This window comes from Eumetopias jubatus, unplaced genomic scaffold (assembly GCF_037043125.1).
Source record: "Eumetopias jubatus isolate StellerSeaLion01/CBP00866 unplaced genomic scaffold, mEumJub1_p1.0 scaffold_3, whole genome shotgun sequence".
Classification (NCBI taxonomy): Eukaryota; Metazoa; Chordata; class Mammalia; order Carnivora; family Otariidae; genus Eumetopias; species Eumetopias jubatus.
The window spans coordinates 69,324,013-69,338,722 of NW_028274809.1; the positions used below are offsets into that span (position 1 = coordinate 69,324,013).

The window sequence follows — 14,710 nt, forward strand, 5'->3', positions numbered from 1 at the left end:
CAAAAAATCTTTGCAGTGATAGCTTTCAAGAGTAAGTTCACATTCTCCCAAGGCAGCTGCTTTGAAGAGGTCATTCATTAGATTTTATAAGTTTTGACATGTCTTTTGAAAGTCAGGCCATAACTTTATAAGCTCATAACTCCTATGTCATAATATTCTGAATAGCTTCCTTTGACCTATAATCAAACCAATGGCTTAATAAAACTACCCAGAAATAACCTAGAAATATGTATGTCTTTCAGACATTTGTTCAAGTAATATTTATCTAGTTTTTAGAGAAAGTCATATCAGTATAAAATCAGAGAGCAATTTTAGAGAAGTTGTTCCTTTAGAGTTTATAAAGGAAATTTAAACTGAAAAACACTTGGAAACCACCTGTGAATCAGAGGAATGAGACTGAATGACTTGTGTAAAGCAATGCACTTGTTAGCTGCAGGCATGGCACTGGCACATAGAGCTTTACCTATCATTTTCTGTCCTCCAGCACGAGATATTCAGTGTCTTAATTTGGGGGAAATAACCTAACATCTCCTTTGGTATTTGATCAGAAAAATAACAACCACGAGTTCACTTCAAACAAATTTCTTCTCACCCTGTAGAGAACAGACCAAAAAAGAGAAGCCTTTAATCAAAGGATCTAGTATTGAGTTAGTAAAATTTGGAGAACAAGCACTAACTAAAAGCATACATCTTAGAGTGCAAAGCCACATTTAAATTATTTTAAAAATAAGTAAGCAATACACTACACCTCCCTTAGCCGTTGGCAAAATCCCTTTGTTCAAAAAAATAAGGGTTGTTTTGGGTTTGTAATTTTTTTTAACTTTTAAGTGAGCCTTTATTTCCTTGTTTCACAAATAAAGCTGGCTGACTTTGGTTGCCAGAAAAATGAGTTTTCTACCCAATGCTTGAAGTCTGTGCTTTTCACCAAATGCGGACTTCCTTTCAGGCATCAGCCTTTGCTAAGTAGGACCTCAGGGTTATTTCCCAACCATGGTAAGAAATTATCAGGTGGTGAATAATCTTACCTTCCAAGTATAATATTTGAAATGGCTTTGCACATAGAGGTGAGTAATTTATCAGAAAATCTAAGCACGATAAAGGGGCTGTGAAAAGGCCTTGTTAAAACTGAGGACCACCTAGTTATGGGTGCTTATCTAGGGTCCAGGCGTGACTTGCCGCCAGAAGCACTTAACTCAGGATGCATGATGGACCCAGCTCTGGGAAAGTGAAGGCGGAAATATTTCACACTCTCTTTAGCTCACCCAAGTTACCTGTTCATCTAAAGCAGCTGTCTTCACCGTGTGCAATAAAAGGGAGAAGATAACAGTCTTCGCTTAGCAGAGATATTCTTCCTGTTCGCCTGATTCTGATATCTTAAAACATAACACCCTGCCCTCTTATTTTTTTTTCAATGAAAATGAAATTTTAAGTCTTCATCTAGAACAAAACCTTTTTTACAGTTCCTTACTAACCGAGTTTTGAGGAGAATATGTTTTTACTCTGGCATCTTAAAATATTTTGTGACCCTGGTTCCATTTTAGCAGTGAAGACAACGTAGCGCTGTTTTTTGTCTTTCACCCTGAGGAGTGAGAGGGAGGCATTGCAAAGTGGCTACTAGTAAGTAGGTGTATTATCATTGGCCTAAGTAGGCAAAGCTTCCTTCTAAAATGAAAGAATGGTTTGTTATGATGACCTATACTAATGAAATTCCATCCACAAAATTACAAGCCAGAATTTCTTTTCCCTGGGCCTCTTTTTCACTCAGTTCACTTTCAACTTCATTTAGAGGCATTAGTCTCAATACCCCAAATCCCGCCGAGGCTGGTCTTATGATTAATGAAACTAACAAAGGGATCGTGTAAGGAGATAGATTCTCTTTACTCCATTTTTCATTTGGTGAAAGACATCCATTCTGTGCCAGAGTGATAAGACTTAGGACGTATTAGTTTCCTGAGACCACTGCAACAAAAACTACCACAAACTCGGTGGCTTGAAACAACTGAAATTCACTCTGTCACCATCCTGGAGGCTGTAAGTCCAAAGTCAAGATGTCAGCAGGGTCCTGCTCCCTCTGAAGCCTCCAGAGAATTCTTTCTCACCTCTTCCAGCTACTAGGGGCTCTTGGCAGTCCTTGGACTTCCTTGGCTCGCAGTTGCATCTCTCCAATCTCTGCTTCCACCATCACGATGTCTTCTTCCCCATGTCCCTTGGGTCTAGTGGTATCCTCTCTTCTGTTGAGGACCCACCAGCCAGATTGGATTCAGGGCCCACCCTGATCCAATATGATCACATCTCAATTCTTACCTTGATTATATCTGCAAATAGGGTCATTATCTTCCTCCCTTTGGGCTGCTAAAACAAAGTGCCATAGCCTAAGTGCCTTAGAGACAACAGAAGTTGATTTCTCACACTTCTTGAGGCTGGAAAGTCTTAGATCAGGGTGCCAGCCTGGTTGGGTTCTGGTGAGAGCTCTCTTCTGGGTTGCAGACCACCAAATTCTTGGATCCACACATGGTAGAGAACAGAGCAAGGGAAGCAAGCTCTCTGGTGATTCTTATAAGGGCATTAATCCCATTCATGGGGCTCTACCCCTGTGACCTCATCTCATCCTAATCACCTGCCAAAGGTCCCACCTCTTAATACCATCTTAGTGGGGGTTAGGGTTTCAAAATATGAATTTGGGGGGAGATAGAAACAATCCCAGTCCATCATAGTTACCATCGGAGGTCTGGGTTCAAATGAATTTTGGAGAATGCTATTCAGACCACTACAGACACCATACCCAAATAAGTTACATTTTAATATCACGTAATCATAACCATAAATTTTTATCAAAAAGCATCAATTATCAGATCACACACGGAGCTATCACTAAAAAGGCCTATAGCAACTAAAAGATACTGGTAGTTTGGCTGTTGTCCCCTTGATCAGGTCTGAAGGAGTTGGACAACTTGTTTCTCTGGCCAGAGACAGCTGGTTTGGGATTATTTGTGGGAATCTCTACTGGGCATGATGCAGAGCAGCTCTTTCTTCCAGTAGCTATTTTACCACTTTGCCTTTCTTTTACAACCCAATGACAACAAAGCCAACAAATATAAGACAAGGCTATTTTTTTGTCTTTTTTTTTCAATTGAAATGAATGGGGTCTTTTTATTATTATGTTCAGTTAATGGCTATTTTTTTTTAATGGAGAAACTACTAGCTAAAAATTGTGTGAGGATATTTGCAGAATTTTAGTTATCTATACCATTCCAGATATAGAGGTGTAACTTGCTCTGTTCCAGGGCACGGGAAAGCTGAGTGTCAGAGACTCCTTGGGTCATTCAACAGTTCCCAGCAAGTGGCCAGTGTGGGCCCTGGGAAGAGGCCAGAGACAGGCAACGAGGCCTGTTTCACTCCCTGAGCTCAAGGAGTAAACCTCCTACTAGCTTGTCCAGGAAAACATTTTTCTCTCAAGTCTAGAAGTTCTAGAAGCTTCTTTCCAATGTTAAAAATGGTGGCTAGCAGGCCATGATATTTTCATCTTTAAAATGTCTTCATTGAATCATTGGCATTAGGTGCTTGGCACCAGACAAATCAAAAATCAGAAGAACTATCAGCCTTCATGAGTCACATTTTGGTCAAATACCACATTTTGAAGTTTGGCTTGGCTAAATATCAACACTCACTTGTGATTCTTTTAACTCCCTTTCAAACCACACTATCTCCAAGCATAGACGTTCAATGGAATTAAACATTACAAACACAGTGCTATGTAGTAGCAATTAAGCAGCAGTTGGAACGTGCAAATGCCTGTTGGAATCCCTAGAAAAGCTGTCTATCTGAAAGAATGGGATTTCAGATGTGAGTGATGGAAGGCAGGGGAGGCAAGGCGTTCTGGTTCCTATAATTATAACTATCCACTGCTTTTTAAAAAAAAAATCTAGTTTTAGTTTGGTTTGTCTTTTGAACATAACCTCTGTTCATTTCTTTCAGTTCTTTGTTTCAACACCAGTTTTCAGCTATGATGCCATTTCATACTACAAAATATTTAGCGACAAGGATGGCTATAAACATATTCACTATATCAAAGACACTGTGGTATGTTCCTTCCAAGATTTATCTCCTCAAAGATCATTCACTTGAGGTTGCTCAAATAACGCTCAGCTTCACACAACATAATGTTTGTCTTTTTATAGGAAAATGCTATTCAAATTACAAGTGGCAAGTGGGAGGCCATAAATATATTCAGAGTAACACAGGATTCACTGTAAGTATTGCATGAAGCATGATGCACCATTCAGGTTTTAATTAGCACTGATGGACACACAAATGATACTGTACCACCTCTTCGTTAAGAGCATTTTTGGTTACTTACGCTAGAGGTTAGTGCAGATAGCTCTGGTTTCATTAAGATTGCACATTCTTTAACAGCTAGTTAACATGATTTCTTTCAGGAAAGAATATTTAGTAAGTGGTCCTGTCTCTTCTGATACCTGGTAGATAATAAATTAAAAGTATAAAATTTTAAAAATAACAACTACTTCTAAACACAAATTTTACACTTCAGCACTTGAAGAAAGGAGCAAGCTTCAGAAGTCCATGAAGGGCAGCCCATAGATACAGACATTTTTTTTTGTAGTAATTCAGTGTTATGTGAATTTAAGATCATTATCCGTAACAGCTGTCATTTTTTGAGCAATTACTTCCTACCACATACTGTGAAGTAGAAACAGAGGTAGGGGAAACCCAAAGGTAGGAAGGCGCAGCGATGGTCTTAATCGAAGCCTGCAATGATGAGGACCTGAACTATAACAGTGCCAATGAAATACGTACTCTTGGACGGAGAAGCTACGCCTCCTTTTTCTTGCGTCCTTAACGCTTGGCATAGTGCCTGATGCAGCGCTGGAAGTCAGTAAATATTTGTTAAATGAATGAGAGGAAGGGTACATGACCGTAAGGACAGATAGAGTCAGAACAAGACTGCTGATTTCGTGGTCCTGAAGGAAAAGGGAAAAGAAAGGCAAAGTGGACTCGGTTGCCAGGGTTAGATGAAGGCAACCGTGAAGCCTCTGACAGAACAGGAAACCTGCGGGGGGCCACTTGGAAAAGATACGGAGTAGTTTATTCACTTGTAGTTTGAGATGATGTGAGGAAGACAAGTGCAAGTGACCGTCCCCTCGGTCGGAGTCACGTGAAGTTAGTCAAGGCACGTGGAAGGCTGCTGGTTTAGAAGACACAGTCAATCCTAGGAGTGATTTGCATTCTCTTACCTTTTCTTTCTACTTGCGGATAAGGAGGTGTTTATGACAGTGAAGACATAAAACCACCCGGGCCACTGAACAGTCCTAACAATTAAAAATGGGTAACCGAACCCGACTTTCTACACTCCGTTATGCTCTTCCAAAAAGGAAAAAAAAAAAAAAAAGACAGTTACTTCGTGATATTCAGATGAACTCACAGAGGAGTGAAAATCATGCCACTAAATTGGATTTCCCACTTCATAGCTATATTAAGACAGGTTAGAACTGGGACCCAGATACTTAAGTAACAAGTATGTTCTCTTGTGACTTTTTTGCATCTCGGTAAATTAACATGGCCCTTTGTGTGGTGTCATAGTGCAGATGCATTTCTGGATTTATAACAAATTCATCTATGTCAGAGCTTCTGTAAAACAAATTCAAAATGTCTTTGGAATCATGGACAAAATTAATATAGCATAGAGGAACCAGTAAACTGTCAGGAAGAGGGTGATAATAATCAATATCCTACCTTTTGTGTAACTCATAACTAATGAATCAATATACCTATAATAAAAAAAGGAATATTCAGCATAATTTAATCTTTCTCCTATGATTTGAAAGTCAGAGTAAGTACATAAAATTCAGTGTTATAAACAGCAATGACTTATCTATCTAAGTGCAATTAATATAGTTTCATTAGACGAACATTGGACTATATTGTTTATTCTATTAGTATTAGTACTAACAATTCTGTCACCATTTAGTTATCAATACTTATTTAATAACTTCTGGATATATTTTCAGGTTTTATTCTAGCAATGAATTTGAAGGCTACCCTGGAAGAAGAAATATCTATAGGTAATTTATGTCAATATATTCTAATATTTTTATATGGTAATATATGAATGAAAATCTGTCAGAGGCCTGTGGATATATAGAATATTTTTTAAAGCCTGAAATGTAACAAAAATTATATATGAATCAAGGTAAAACATTGAGAGAATGCTGTACACCACATCAGTATAAAAATATACACTTCCCTGGGGTGCCTGGGTGGCTCAGTTGGTTAAGCATCCAATTCTTGGTTTTGACTCAGGTTGTGAGATGGAGCCCTGCCTCGGGCTTCATGCTCGGCAGGGAGTCTGCTTGAGATTCTCCCTCTCCCTCTCTCTCTGCCCCTCCTCCTGCTCATGCATGCACACGTACTTTCTCTCTCTCTCTCAAATAAATGAATCTTTAAAAAATATATACACCCCCCAAATATTAGCTAACTCAAAATGTTTTCAGGAAAAAAGTCAAGAAATTCTAATGCTGATATAAACATGATACTAAATACTTCAACTAAATTTAGAGGTAATTGCAGACATTCATCCATGTAGCAGCCACTTATTAAGTCCCTACTGTGTACCAGGCATTGTGGTTATTGCCATATCATGTGATTTCTTTTAATATGGTTCACTTTGGCATAAGCCTATTACTATTGGAAGGCATTCATCTCTGTTCCTAAATTAGTGTTTAAGTTGGTCCAGTTGTACCCTTGGTGATTGGAATGGTGCCCTCAACAGCCCTCTCTGGATATAGAAGTAAAAGTCATAGTTACCATCAGCTGGTAGTCTGCTATATGTCAGGCACATTTTTATCTACTTTACATATGTAATTTCATTTAGTCCCCACAACTTCGGGAGGCAGGTGATATTGTTAGAGCTAGGATTTTGTACCTGGGCATGCTGACTTAGCCCCCTTACTGTTAACTGCCTACCTAACATTTGCAAGATTACACCAAAATGTGAACTATAACCAGGGAAATAAGGAATTTTCCCTCTGCTGCATTCCTCTGCTCCCTCCTGGATCGTGAATTCTTATCTATTAGAGAGAATCCCTCTGTAGTGCTAATGATCTCTCTGGTTCCCATCTACCATGCCCTGGGCCAGGTCAGGGGCAGCAGCAGAAGGAGCACTGCGGCAGCAGATTATTTTACCAGCCAAAACAGACTCTGACCCTGACCCTACCCTGGCATCATACCATCTAGTCTGCCCCAAATGAGAATCGATTCTGAGGGTTTGGGGTCAGGCCTGGGAGTCTGTATATTAAAGCCAATCACCCCATTCAGGAGCCATGCAGAAGGCTCTGCTGGGGAGAGGGTGGGTCCAACATGGTAGGTACAGGTTGGCTTGTGTAGGAGTGTGGTGGGGGGCAAGCATTCCCAGGAAGAGCTTCTCTGACCCTAACCTTCCTTCAGAAAGGAATGAAAGGCACAGGAGGCACTTAAAAACTATGTTTTTTTTTTTTATTTCCACTTTGCTTATGACTGATTTCCCCTTCCAGATATATGATAAGAACAGCGACCCCTTTCTTGGTGAGCCTGCCAGATTTTCCTTGCCTGTTTTGCATGGGAGTACAATAAGAGAGATGGGAAGATGAAGAACTATGCATTGCCAAGCACTCTGTAAGATGTAAGGGATGAATGGCTATGGGAAGTGGTTACCTCACTCCCATTCAAGGTGTTAGATATTTCTCCCACCTCAGAGGAACTGAAGGGCTTCTCTCTCAAGGCTTGTGCCTCTTTAGGCAAAGATGATTGAAAAATCAGGCTACATCAAAATACTGTAATTCCCCTTCACTTTAAATGATATTGGCAAGAGAAAAATAGAGTGGGTTTGATGTCAATATGTAAATTAGTCATTTTACATGGAGTAGTACATTTTGATAAATACAATCTCAAAATTTCAGCTTAGTTTTATTTTCATTTTCCTCTAGAATTAGCATTGGAAGCTATCCTCCAAGCAAAAAGTGCATTACTTGCCATCTAAGGAAAGAAAGGTGCCAATATTACACAGCAAGTTTCAGTGACTACGCCAAGTACTATGCGCTTGTCTGCTATGGTAGGTAACGGACCCCGAGCTCCACCACCACACTGCCAATGTTGTCGTCATCACCATCTTCCCCTGATCAATCCTAAACTACAGGTCATCGAACACTTGTTATATATGAGGATCTTACCTATGTTATCTTATCTAACGCTTACGGGGAAAAAAGTGAGGAAGGAAGATAGGAGAGCATTTTTATCTCAGTATTTTGCAGTTGAGGAAATAGAATGACTCGCAGAGGATCCACACTGCTGGTAAGCAGCAGAGCCAGGATGGGAGCAGGGATGTGTTGACGGTAAATCCCAAGCTCTTACCGACTGTGTGCCGCAGCAGCGTGAAGTTAACGTTATAGGCAAACACCATCTACTCGCTATCACAGCAAGACGCGAGCAGGGTCACAGAAAGAAGCATTCTCTGTTAAAACGGTTGCTGGACTTTGGCCCCATTTGCCTGGAGAAATGTCAAACTCTGACAGCCAGGGGAAAGAATAATGTCCTAGAAACCTGAACTCCTTCCCTCGGAGGCCAATATTTCTTTGAATGATAGTTTCAGTGAGGATGGAAAGTAAACTTTTGTCACCTCATATGTTCTTTCTAAATTTGGGAAACATAAGTAATTCATTCAAATAGTAAAAAGTCATAGGGAATAAAATACACCAAATACTTCCTGGTTTTTTAGGCCGTGTGTACATTTAGTTAATAATTTCTATCCAAATAATTTTATTTTGTGCATAACATCTTATCTATATCTTGAACATACGACAAGCCCTGAAACAGATTGGTTACGAGTCAGTAGATCAGTGAAATATATTGGGGTCTTGGTAAGCATCGTGGAGATTTGGAAAACGGACTTGAGAAATATCTACTTTTCCATTCTCTATCCCACTCCCATAATTAATCCCTGAGTCTCCCTGGTGAGGAACAGCAAACAGAGAATGTTATTACAAAATACATGCCACTCTACTGTTTCTAGTATCAACTCCCAGGGGAAAGCAGCTCAGAGAACAAATGGAATCTTTGGCTGATGGAGATCCCTGACCAGTTGCAGAAGACCCCAGGTCCTTTACTTCCCAGAAGGAAGGCTGCCCTGTCATGCCGCTTTCCTCACCCCAATCACCTGGCCCCAGAACCCGAGCCCAGGCTCAACTGACTGCAGAGGGGGATAAACATTTTAACCCGAATGCTCCCTTTAAGATGGCACAAGATGTCAGTTTGATACAATTACTTTAACACAGTGTGTTGAGTCAGTGACATCCCTGTTGTTCATGACTGTACGTGCTGATTGTGGTTATGTCACTTAAAGATATATATTAAATGTCCTTCTCAAATTATATGCAACATTCTTCAACCCAAGCTATATATTTATGCAACATATATTGAAAGCTTACATGCCAGGCATATAGTATCATTGAACTAACTATACTGAGTCATCTGTTTGTCTTTCTCTCCTAAAGGCAGAGGCTGCTTTCTTTTCATCTTTACATTCATAAGGCCAAGAAAAATGGCTACTGCACAATAATTACACATAAGGCATAATTGTTGAATGAACATCGGTGCTAAAGAAGATCAAAGCACTATTGCCTTTTGCAAAGCCTAACAAAAAACCTGTTCTTATGCTGACATATTTACCCATAGAGACCTCAGTGACCCTACACTTGCATATATTCATTTATGTTTATACACATTCTGCATTTGTACGATGCTTCAACCCTTTTTGAAAGCATGCTGCCACTTTTTATATCACTTTGTCTTCTTATATTTGCTTGAGTCTGAGTGCCCACTGAAAAGATAAGGAAGCGAAGACTAAGCTCTCCTCAAAAGTTGGTGGAAGAGTCCTTTCTAGAACTTGAATCGCCTGACTTTTCCACACTCACTCTTGCTCGGCAGTATGGTAATTTCCCATTTAGCAAAAAATATACTGTGTGGGAAGCATCACATCGTCTGGTGTTTTTGAAGCTCCAGTAAAATGAGTCACTGAGCCATCATAAGAAAAACCTTGAAATCTTTCCCTTTAGGACTAAGAGTAAAGCCTCATTATGTAACTTCAAACTCTCCAAGAGATGGTGAGTAAATCCCAGATAATAGGATCAAATAGGTAAAAATTATCTTCCTGATGCTGACGGAACGGAAGTAATGCAAAGGAGGGACTCCAGACAATTGGTGTTTTGATGCCTCTGTGACCACAGGCTCAGGCCATTTATACCCAGGGTGGCCAGTCATTAGTCTGTCTCAGAATTTGGCTAAAACAGATATGCTAGTTGTCACTCCTGGAGCTGCATACCCATGAAAATTCCATGGGGTGGATGCTGGTTGACGGAAATCAAGAAATTCAGATTCATGTTTAAGTTCCTTACACTCTGACCACAAATATAATATGTGTTCGTCCTTTCTAATAACTTTGAGGAAAAGCTGGTCAAAATGAAAATCTTTGAAAATGAAATTCTATAAGACTTTGAAACTCCACACAATGGAGAATTATTTTTTGAGACAGGCTAATAAATAGTATCCCTTCTCCTTACTCTCGAGTTCACCTGAGGGTCAGGGAGGAAATTAAAATATTAGCTTTATCACCTGTAAAGGTTACTCAGAATTACAATTACAGGAATATGGGTATGACTAGAACGCCCCTGGCGGCCCCTGCAGGCCCCAGCATTGCCCCACTTAGAGCATGAGGATCCATTCAAGAACAGGCAGAAAGATGCCAGGAACAAAGCAGAAGAAGGAGGTACTTCTATCTATCCAGGTCTTCTGAGAACTCATCAAAAAGGTTACCCCTGCTTCAGCTTGCTTGGGATCTAGGGTGCTACTCTAATGATATTCCACAAAGAAGAAAGAAGCATCAGGAGTGCAAATGAACCTCTACTCCCAGCCTCCATGTTGTTTCTTTTAACCCATCGACTGACTGTCAGAGCAAGTTTATCCTTTAAAAGCATATTTCCAGGGGCGCCTGGGTGGCTCAGGCAGTTAAGCGTCCCACTCTTGATCTCAGCTCAGGTCTTGATCTCAGGGTTGTGAGTTCAAGCCCCATGTTGGGCTCCACACTGGGTGTGGAGCCTACTTAAAAAAAATTAAAAATTTTAAAAATGTATATTTCCAGGTATTATTTTATCCTGTGGTTCAAGTAAGTTGGAGATAATTAGTGTGTAATTATGCACAGATCTTGCTAAAATGGCCAGTTTCTGCACAGAGCACCTGAGTTCCATGCTGTAATATGTAGTGGACACTGGTGTGTCACCCAGAACCCCCCACTTCCAGGCCGAATCCCTCATTTCGCTAGCTGCTGAGAGTGCTGGTGGCCGCCAACAGCTCACAGCTGAGCTCCCACCCTGGGAATCACTCTCATCCCCTGCCACATCCGATGACTGCTCCAATCTGGGGTATAAAAGCCAGCCCTGTTGGTACATGGAGGCCATTCTGCAGGCCATCCAGAGCTCCCTGTGGGGTCGGCTGAGGTTTGTGTTTTGACTGCACTAAAGCCCACCTTCCCTTACCACCTCATCCTTCCTCTCCCGGAAGTGAGCATCCTCATACTACCCCCAGAAAAATCTCTGGCCCACAAAACTTCTGGGTCTGTTTCCCAGGGCATGTCACCTGCCACAGCATACAGGTAACAAGATTCTATACAAATTTATTTCTGCCTCTATTAATTACATGGGGTGGGGGGAAAGATGCTGGGTTCCACCCACCAAAATACACTGAACATTGGACCAAGAAGCCAGACTGAAAGTATCATCTGGGTGCCGGTGAAGGTTATTGGATAATAAAGACACAGCTAACGCTAACCCATACAACATGATGTCTTCTCAGAGGGCCATGTGTCGTGGCAGATCCTGGGGGCCATTCGTGTAATGAGATCTGGACTATTCGGGATCACTCCTGGAAAAGTGCTCAGGCAACTCTTCTCTCACAGCTGTTCTTTGATTGTGTTCTGATCTCATGTGTTGTTTAAATATAACTTAAAATGTGGTATTTGCTTCTCCATGGGGGAAAAGAAAACAGCTGTAGAATTAAGATGTACTTGAGCTTGACACTCATCACAAATATGACCATTTTCTTATTGGAAACTCAGTGTTATTTTAAAGCTTAAGCATGTTTTTGTTTTCATCCTGTGCACAGGCCCAGGCCTCCCCATTTCTACCCTTCATGACGGCCACACTGATCAAGGTATGCTCACTTGCATGCTGTTGTCTAAAGAAATCCTGAACTCTGGGTGACATTATACTAGAGGCAGCAAGACAGTTTCCCCACACCAACAAGGGGAACTGTGATGGAATCCTGTGGTCATAGAGCTTATTGTCACATAGACTTGGATATTCTTTGAGTCAAACCTGATCCTCTGAAATTTAATAATTATTTGCAGTAAGAACCTGGCATAACACAGATGAGTTATGTCACAGGAATTCATGCTGTCTTCCCCAGTCAGCCTTATAAAAAACACAGAAGCTTAGCATTGGAAGGAAACTAGGGATATTTAGTACAACCTCCCTCCCAAATAAGAATTCCTGCTTTGATGCAGCATTCCAAAGTAGAGACAAAATACAGATCTAAGTCCAGTTCAAAGCAGAGGGTGTCTGACTATCACGCTGGCTTTTTTGTTCTAACAGCTACATCACACTGTTGCTACAAATGAAATCCCTGAAATTTAGAGTCTTTTCCCATTTTCAACTATTATCAAGACAGTCCTCCTCCATCCCATATCTGTGATATTGGTTCAAAATAGCTCACAGATCAAAGATGACCGTCTTTGCTCTCGGCAGAGTGATCCGAGTGTGTGATTGCCCCCATACTCTTCCTGCAGTTCCCCCGTTGTCTTTTGATTTACTACTGAACAACGTTATAGGGTTGAAGTTGATGGAGATGAGGGACAATGAGGGACTTCAGGACTCGTGCCTGTGATCCTCCCCAGACAGCTTTGGTGACAAGTCAGGAGACTGCTCCAGGATTAGTTTGACTGCCAGCTCAATGGCTCAAGTAAAATAGGTGAAAATAAGGTAATGAGAAAAAATAGTCAATTCGGAAGCTCTGGGCAGGACAGGCATTGTAATACAGGGACTGTGAACTTAGTGCCATTTTGAAGTTGTTTTTTTGTTTGTTTGTTTGTTTGTTTGTTTGTTTGTTTTACCTCATGTCTAATAATGAAATACCTTTAAAGAATAAAAGATTGTATTTCTCAGTATGGCTCATCTCAACCTTGAGTAAGAGACATTTTAAAGCAATACTACATTCAAATCTGAAAGATTTTATTTTAATGGAAATTCCCATAAATGTATGATTCCCATTTTATCATGACTGCTAAAGGTCAGCCTCCCTTTTTTCAGAGCATGAATTTCCACTTTCTTATTACCCTTCTCTTATCCCTGCCAGATACCAATTTCGGTACCGCATACAAAAATGTTTTTACTTCACCCAATACTTACAAAATAGGTGCAGTGCTCATGTCACTCTCATTTCTCATATGTATTTATATGTTTTCTAACCCTCGAATAGAATGCGATTTTTTTAGAACACAGTTCTGCAAACTCGCCTCGTGATGAAACTCTCCAGAGATATTTATTATAAATACAGATGCTCAGGTCCTCCCCAGAAATTCCAGTTCAGTGGATCTGAGATTGGGCTACAGAATCTGAATCTTTAATAAATTTCCAGAGAAGCTGCTTTTTAGAGCAGATGCTGGGTCTTCTATTTGTAGGGGGTTTTTTTCCACCCGTTTTCCTTTGCATTTGGTGCCAGAAATCTTTATTCAACAGATACTTATTAAGCACCTATCACATTAAGCCAGACATTGTGCTAGATACTAGATTCTTAAAATTAACAGATACAGGGTTAGATATATGGTCCAAGTCCTCAAGGAGATTATAGATCAACGGGGAATGCAGACATGTGAGTGGTAATACAGTGAGGACACGATTGGGATGGGGGAAATAGAGCAGGAAAGCACGTAAGCAGGGTGCTGTACCTGGGGGTTGGGGGTTAGGAAATGTCTCCTAATGAGAGATACGTCAAACTGGAAACTCACAAATACAAAGGAGGGATTAATGCTGCTTGGATGTCCGGCTTGGTCAAGTGGATTGATACTGATGCTTTTTACTGAAGGAGGGATTCACAGCCAAAAGAATGTTTGAAATGATGAATTTTGTTTTTGATGTTGAGCTTGAGGTGCCAATGGGATATCCAAGGGAGCCATCCGAAGTGACAAAGTTTTGGATCTGGACATTGGATTGAAGATGAGGAGCAAGAACTCCCAAATTCATTAATTTATGAAACCCATGGTTACTAAGACCGTGGAAGTGGATAGGAACACAGAGTAGGAATAAAACTGTGCAGAATACCAACATGAGAAATGGGCAAAGAAAAATGAACCTATGAAGGAGACAGAGAGGGGGACAGAAGGAGGGTAACCTTGAGAGTATGGTGTCATAGAATTCAGGGAGGAGAGGGTCTCAGGAAAGAGGAAGGACTCATCTGTGGCAAGTGCTACAGAGAGTGAAGTGAGACCTGCTCTAAATCAATGAATTTAGCAAGAGGGAGATTACCATTGGCTTGGCCAGACCAGTTTCAGAGAAACAGTGGAGGTGGGAGCCAGATGGAAGCAAGTTTAGGCTTGATTGGACGTAAGTAAAAA

The 14,710-nt window shown here is 40.7% G+C and overlaps 1 protein-coding gene and 1 long non-coding RNA gene across 3 annotated transcripts in view; one reads left to right on the plus strand and one right to left on the minus strand.

Annotated features, from left to right (window-relative positions):
* The window catches only part of LOC148164704 (uncharacterized), a 172,069-nt gene that overhangs the window by 53,809 nt on the left and 103,550 nt on the right, over positions 1-14,710 (minus strand). The window lies entirely within an intron of this gene.
* The window catches only part of FAP (fibroblast activation protein alpha), an 86,503-nt gene that overhangs the window by 50,065 nt on the left and 21,728 nt on the right, over positions 1-14,710 (plus strand). For both annotated transcript variants that reach the window (XM_088021652.1, XM_028113118.1), the window contains 5 exons: positions 3,976-4,080; positions 4,179-4,249; positions 6,027-6,080; positions 7,980-8,104; positions 12,205-12,252. In XM_088021652.1, coding sequence (XP_087877778.1) covers positions 3,976-4,080; positions 4,179-4,249; positions 6,027-6,080; positions 7,980-8,104; positions 12,205-12,252 — 403 coding nt within the window. The remainder of the gene's footprint in view (positions 1-3,975; positions 4,081-4,178; positions 4,250-6,026; positions 6,081-7,979; positions 8,105-12,204; positions 12,253-14,710) is intronic.